Source organism: Rhamphochromis sp. 'chilingali' (genome assembly GCF_963969265.1).
Source record: "Rhamphochromis sp. 'chilingali' genome assembly, chromosome: 14".
Taxonomy (NCBI): Eukaryota; Metazoa; Chordata; class Actinopteri; order Cichliformes; family Cichlidae; genus Rhamphochromis; species Rhamphochromis sp. 'chilingali'.
Window position 1 is genome coordinate 5,635,021 of NC_137941.1, and position 7,641 is coordinate 5,642,661.

The following is a 7,641-nucleotide window of genomic DNA, read 5'->3' on the forward strand; positions in this document are numbered from 1 at the left end:
ACTCACTCCACACTCAACCAACGTGGAGACAGACATAAAGAGACGCTGTACACACAATCACACTCCCCAAGCGTACTCTACAAACCGGGTCTAGGTACCCTTGCCCCTGGAGGGGGGAATTGCACCCAGACCCAGGTGGTGTTACCCTTTTCCCTGCGGTGGGGAGAGGCAGACCACCCCGACTCCGCAGCAGCAGGGAGGCCCCGCACCCCAGACCGCAGTCGGACGGCCAACTCCTCCTACTAGCCCTCCCGCTCCAGCAGGCCGCAGAGAATGGGGGTGGGAGAAGACTCCAAACCTCCCTCCACCCGCTCATTGTAGTGTTGATGCATATGTGTTCTAAGGTGCAATTAAAACCCAGGAGGGCATGGAGCTACCTGCCAAGGAGCAGCAGGTAAGCGCATAGTCCCTCCTGCTAGCCCTCAATGACTAAGTGTATTTAAAATTGAGAGGTGGGCAACGACGTCAGGGGTGAGGTATACACCCTGATGGTGATTTGGACTCCGTGATTGTGCCCACCCCCAAGATCCTATATGTATGTGTAATGAGAGTGTGAATAATGTGAATGTCTAAGTTGTGGGATAAAATTGAGGCAGAGGCAGCCAGAAGGGGACGGGGGGGGTAGCCTCCTCTGCACCCTGGTGACATACCCCCACTCCAAGGCCCTGCATGTGTGGGTGGTTGTGGAGGAGCGGGAAGAGGGAGGCAGCTGGAGATGGGGAGGGAAGGAAGGGAGGGGCAGGTGACCCCTCCCTGGGGCCAGCTCCCCCGCTGACCCCAGTAGGCACCCCCACCCTCCGCGACCCGCCAGGGAAGGGGGGCCCAGGCCCATCAGACCGGGGCCCAGTACAGTAGCGCCCCCCGGCTCCACAGAGCCCTGGACAGTCCACCCAACCCCACCACAGAGAAAACTGCACCCACCCCACCATCCACACATCTTCCAGACTACATAAGACGGTAAACGCCCAGGCTGAGATCTTCCTCCACCTCTCCTGTATCTCCCCCTCCTGCAGAGAGTTCCTGAAGAGAAGAAAGCTCCTGCAAGATGTGACCATCCCCCCCACCAGTTGAAGAGCCCCCCAGGCGGCTCGACGCACCAGCGGCACCCTGCTCCAGGGCCGGGCCCCCATGCACCCACCCGCCCACAACCCCGGCAACACACCAACCAGGACCCAAGCCCCCGAGGCCCGGCCCGGGCCCCAGCCCAGAGACGGAGCGCCCCCAGAACCTCACGCCCATCCCGGACCCACCCAGGGGCAGCCAGGTTGCCAGGTCAGTAACCCACGTCCGTCAGCACAGACCCTCCCCTAGCCCCGCTGCACGCAGCCGCGAGGAAACAGTCACCTGAGAGCCAACAGAGCCCCCAACCGGACGTGACCGCTACCCCGGGTTGAGCTCCCCAAGGAAGATGCCTCCGGGGAACCCCCCGACGCCCTAAGCCTGTCCCTACCCCCTCACCAATCACAACAGTGAAGGCGGGACCAAACTATGACCCCCCACCCCCACTAGGTGATGGAGCTGATAAAAGGGGCCCAGAGCAATTGATCTAATGTGGTGGCAGAGGCTGTGTCAAGACTAATGTAATCTAATAGATAATTTCTATATTGGTTAGAATTAAGATTATTTTTATTTTTCCAGTTCATGAGGACTGTTTTCTTGGCTATGCATAGGGCAGTGAAGATCATATGGGCTATATTCTTTTCTGAAGTGACATTATCTAAGCTGCCCAGTAGACACACTAAGGGGGAAGTTGGAATGTTACATTTCAGACACTTTGATAAGTCTTCACATATCTCGCGCCAAAACTTTTGCACTGGTGGACAGAACCAAAGAGCGTGGATGTAATTGTCTGGTGTATTGCCTTGACAGTGTGAGCAGTTGTTGGAAGATGTAAAGCCCATCTTGAACATCCGATGACCTGTATAGTGCACTCTATGAAGTATTTTGTATTGTATTAATTGCAGACTGGGATTTTTAATTAATTTAAAAGTTTTTAAGCAAATCTGAGACCAGAAGTTTTGGTCTAGGTTGACTGATAAATCTGCTTCCCACTTTGCAGTAGGAAGGGATATTGATTCATCTAATTTAGAAAGTGTTCTGTATATTTTAGATAATAATTTGGGGGATTTAAGAGTAAGAAAATGTGCCGCACTTAGTGGTGTTTGTAATTCAACTTGACTGAGGTTAAATTTCTTTTTTACTATGGATTTAATTTGTTGATATTCTAAAAACCTTGTCTTGTTGATCCCATATTGTTCAACTAGTCTGTCAAATGGAATAAATTCTGTTCCCTCTAATATATGTTCTAAGTATTTAATTCCTTTACAACTCCATTCTGGGAAATTAATCATATTATTGTTTTGTAATATGTCAGGGTTATTCCAGATAGGTGTACGTTTGCATGGGATTAATGAAGACTCCGTTATTTTTAGAAACTCCCACCATGCTGTTAGAGAAAAGCTGATGTTGATACTTTTAAAGCATTCATGTCTTTTGATGTTTGAGCTAATAAATGGTAGGTCTGAAATCTCTAGATCCTTGCATAGTGCCTGTTCAACATCTAGCCAGGGCTCAACTAAGAAGGTATGTTTTAACCATTCTGAGATGAACTGAAGCCTGTTGGCTAAGAAGTATTGGTGAAAATTAGGCAGATCTAATCCTCCTCTATCCTTGGTTCTTTGTAGCGTTTTTAAGCTAATACGCGGGGGTTTATCTTTCCAAAGGAATTTGGAAATATATGAATCCAGAGATCTGAACCAATCTTGTGATGGTTTGTTAGGGATCATCAAAAATAAGTAATTTATTTTTGGCAAGATCATCATTTTTATAGTGGCGACCCTTCCCATGAGTGATATGGGTAAAGATTTCCATCTAGTCAGATCGCCTTCTACTTTCTTTAGAAGTGGGATGTGGTTTAGTTTAGTTAAGTCTGAAAGCTTAGGAGAGACATTAATACCTAAATATTTAATATTTCCGGATTGCAGTGGGGCAGAGGAAGAATTATGGAAGGAGCAGTTAATGGGGAGAACTGTAGATTTTGGCCAGTTAATTGAATAATCTGAAACTCTTGAAAACCAGTTTATTAAAGTAATTACCTCAGAGAGGTTGGTTTGTGTGTTTTGCAGAAAAAGCAACACATCATCCGCATAGAGACTGATTTTATGTTCTATGTTCTTACATTTTATTCCCTTAATTGTTGTAGCCTGTCTAAATGCTGCTGCTAGAGGTTCGATAAAAATTGCAAAAAGTGAAGGGGAGAGTGGGCATCCCTGTCTGGTGCCCCTCAGGAGACAGAAGCTGGAGGATGTCTGGTCATTTGTTCTGATACGAGCCGTTGGGGAATTGTATAATATTCTTATCCAGTTTATGAAAGAGTTTCCAAAACCAAATTTGTGTAAAGTTGCGAATAAAAATTTCCAATTAACTCTGTCAAATGCTTTTTCTGCATCTAGAGATAATATTATGGTTTCGATGTTTTTATCGTATGAGTAGTCTATTAAATTAAGTAATCTACGAGTGTTTGTTGAGGAGTGCCGACCTTTTATGAAACCAGTTTGGTCAGGATGAATTAAGAGGGGGGTCATTTTCTCTAATCTCTTTGAGAGAGCTTTGCAGATTATTTTAAGGTCTACATTTAAAAGAGAAATTGGACGATAGCTTGAGGGAAATAAAGGGTCTTTGCCTGGTTTTAGCAGGAGACTAATGTTGGCAGAATTCATATTTGGTGGTAGTCTGCCCTTTTCCTCGATTTCCTGCAACATGCTGTGGAATACTGGTGCCAAAATTGTCCAGAATTCTTTGTAGAATTCTGCAGGGAAGCCGTCTGGACCTGGAGCCTTATTATTGGGCATACTTATCAGGGCTTCCTGGAGTTCACTTGGCGTCAGTGGCGAATCCAGTTCCATTGCTTGACTGTCTAGTAATTTTGGAAGAGTTACGTTGTCAAGAAACAGATCAATTTCATTTTTAGATGGGTTTATTTGTGGTGAGTATAAAGTTTCATAGAAATCCCTAAAAATGTTGTTTATTCTTCCAGGATCATATATTGTGTTCCCCGATAAATCTTTAGCAGCACATATAGTTATTTTTTCTTTATTTATTTTTAGCTGGTTAGCTAGAAATCGACCTGATTTGTTACTGTGTTCAAAATTCTGCAAGCGAAGTCTTTGTATAAGGAATTGTGTTTTTTTATTAATAGTTTCATTTAATTCTAGTTTTGTTTTGCATATTTTGTTCAATGTTTCCTGATCTTGGTGGGACGCGTAGGCTTCTTCTAGTGATTTGATGTTTTTTTCTAATTCCTGAATATTTTTGTTTTCTTCTTTCTTTTTGTGTGATGAGAAAGAAATTATTTTACCTCTCATCACAGCTTTCCCTGCTTCCCATAGAACAGAAGCAGATATTCCGGGAGTGTCATTAAAGTCTAAATATGAAGTCCATTCCTTTTTAAAGTATTTAATAAAGTCTTCATCTTTAAGTAGTGATATATTAAATCTCCAGTTTTTACTTGGCGTAGTATTATTCTTGTGCATTAGTGTTAAAGATACAGGAGCATGATCGCTGACAGCTATAGGATGAATCTCAGTGTCTGAAATGTCACACAGCAGTGAGCTGCTGACCAAAAAATAATCCAGACGAGAGTAAGAGTGATGAACATGCGAGAAAAAAGTATATTCCTTACTGGTGGGGTGAAGAGAGCGCCATGCATCGCAAAGACCAAAGTCGTTCATATACTGTTTGATTATATTTGTGGACTGCCAATTACGCTGAGTTCCTGTTGTGTTGAGCCTATCCATTTCTTCATTTAGTCCAAGGTTGAGGTCACCGCCAAGAATGAGTGTGCAATCAAGGTGTTCAGAGAGTGCACTAAAAAAACCGTGGAAGAATGAGGGTTCATCAACATTTGGACCATATATACTAACAATACATAGTTTTTTGTTCAATATTGATAGTTTAATAATTAGAAATCTACCCTCTGGATCTATAACTGTATCGAGTACTGTAAAATTAACATTTTTATGTATTAAAATTGCTACTCCCCGTTGTCTAGAATTATAACCGGCTGCAAACACGTTAGGAAACTCAGGTGTTTTAAGTTCATTTAAAGCTGTGACAGGTTTGTGAGTTTCTTGTAATAAAACAACATCTGCCTGTAGTTTTTTAAGCTGGTTAAATATTTTTAACCTCTTTCCTCTGGTGCCAGCTCCATTTACATTCCATGTGACAAACCTCAGCATGCCCTTAATTGTGCGTGTATGTCTAATGATGTATGCTGGGTGTTTCGTTTAGACAGGTGGAGAGAATATGGAAACATCCCTTGTTTGTAAAATAGAAAGGGAAAAAGAAGTGTGGTGAGAGACTCCATAAGTCTGACTATGTGTGTGAATATTCACTAATATGAACAAGCGTGGCTTGCTTATGTGTCCTGCAAGTCTGTGCGTGCTGTGAGGCTGTTGTGAATGTGCTGCCGTTGAGCTGATGTGTTTGCGTGATCGTGTTGTGAAAATATGGAGAAATAGAGGGTGTTGTTTGTAGGTGAGTGGGGAAGTAGGTGACCACAGCAGTGAAAGACAAGAGAAAGAAAGAAACCACATGAACTGTGAGCGACAACAAAAAAAAAGAAACGAAACGGAAACATTCCAATTAAAGCAATGACGGAGGGTGACGGTGTTATATCTGCTATGACATCATATTGATATTACTAGCTTAAACTCATGTTAAAGGAGAGAGTGTGAATGAATAAGAAAAGAGTGTAGCGGGTTCTTATCTGGAGTGCAGTTAATATAACCACGGTGTGGTGCCGAGGTCGCGGTAAAGCTGTCCGTCCACGTAGAGCCGGTCCACGGCGATGACAGCACGGGAGCCTTTCTGGATGAAGCTACGTCGAACTGGGAACAGGACCTTGCGTCGTTCCAGGATCTCTTTGGGGAACTGGTCGTTCACGCTGAAGTCCGTTCCTTTCAGCTCTCTGCCGCGACTCTTCACCTGTTCCTTCTGTTTGAATTGACTGAATTTGGCCACAATAGGCCGTGGTCTCCCGGTCCGCGACCGCGCGCCCCCCAAGCGATGTACTCTATCGAAGTCGATGTTCTTTACGGTGTCCTCCGGCAGCTTCAGGTGGATTTTAATGAAGTTTTTCACCGTTGCCTCTGCGTCCTCTCCGGCAGTTTCTGCTGCTGGCTGAATTCCAGGGATTCTCTCAGAGATTTAAATTCCCGGTGTAAAATCTCCACCAGGGACAGCCTCGCATCGAAACTGGACAATCGCTTGTCGATTGACTCCAGGATTTCTGCGATGTCTTTGCCGGCAGGCGATGTTGTACCGGGGGAGTCTGCCTGGCGACTTCTCTTCGATGACGGCGTCTCGATTTTGGCCGGGGAAGATGCACTCTGGGCCTTATGCATTACTAAATCTTGAAAACAGCGGTCGATGTAATCTTGGAGAGCGTCTAAACTCTCCCCGTTGTCCTCCAGGGTGTTAGAGATGATAAAACAGATGTTAGTTATATGACAATTGATTAGTATATTTGGTAATACTGAAGCTTGGAAAACCTTTGTTAAACTCTATGCTACCATTTGCTTTTTCTCCGCCAAAATCTCCGGCGTCTGACGTCACCTACAACATCACTTCCGTCACTTACCGTTCCCTTCCGTCACTTACCGTCCTGTTGTTTCTGTGCAGCTGACGTTACTTCGCCTCTCCTCTCTCCTTCACTGAACACAACTCCCCCTCCTCCCCCATCGCTTTACCTACAGGCAGCGACAAGATGGACACGGCAAATCTCCGTTAACGAGTTACTGCGCATCGCCCCATGTGTGGGGCTGGACGGCGTTAACGTGTTAACAAGCTAACCACGCTAACGAGCTAACCACGCTAACGCCAGAGGGGCTGCACGGCCTAAAATCCTTTCATTCTCTCAAAAGTTGACAGTGCGCCTTATGTATGAATTCTGGTTGTGCTTGATGACCGTGAACCGATTTGAAGTGGTACAAGGCGTGCAGCAATCTGTCAAAAAAATGTTTTAATACGACTTTGGTAAGCTACGGAGCTGCACCGCTTGATGGATTGTCGGAGCATTACGGCTACCGAGGAGCCTCGCGGAGTGATACGTACTGTGCTTCAACGTAATATTACCGTATTGTGTGTGTAGATGGCACCTGCTCAGAGACATGGTTACGAAGCAGATTTCAAACTCCAGGCTGTCAGTCACGCAGTAGAAGTTGGGAATAGAGCAGCTGTGAAATCTGTCTTTGTTATTATGCTCAGCGTCTTTTAGTTTACATTTTGACTGCACAATTGTGAGCTCTTTGTTATGCACAAAAACAACATTGTTTTATTTTATTTATGGAGCATTATTATTTAATAAATGCTTATAATTTATTTTTGAGTAATTTTTTCATGTACATCTATGCTGTATGTTAATAAAAGTGCCTGTGTGACATCTGGGACACAGCTTTGACTAAGAACTCTCTTTTTGTTCTTACTTTATGGCTTTAAAAAAATATCGAGATATATATCTTATATTGCCATCCAGCTAAAAAATATCGAGATATGAATTTTGGGTCATATCGCCCAGCCCTAATTTGCAGTCCCATCTAGAAAGTGTTTGATTGGCAACAGCTTGATTTTCCAGCGTAGCAA

General features: G+C 44.3%; 1 protein-coding gene across 1 annotated transcript; it reads right to left on the reverse strand.

The window, feature by feature from the left end:
• Positions 1–5,345: 5,345 nt before the first annotated feature.
• Positions 5,346–6,611, reverse strand: LOC308410167 (uncharacterized protein). The gene is made up of 3 exons (XM_080903331.1): positions 6,573–6,611; positions 6,323–6,467; positions 5,346–6,170 (listed from the first exon to the last, which is right to left on the reverse strand). The coding sequence occupies exons 1-3, from the start codon at positions 6,573–6,575 to the stop codon at positions 5,779–5,781; spliced, it is 540 nt and encodes a 179-aa protein (XP_080759457.1). The 5' UTR covers positions 6,576–6,611; the 3' UTR covers positions 5,346–5,778.
• Between the last annotated feature and the right edge of the window lie 1,030 nt (positions 6,612–7,641).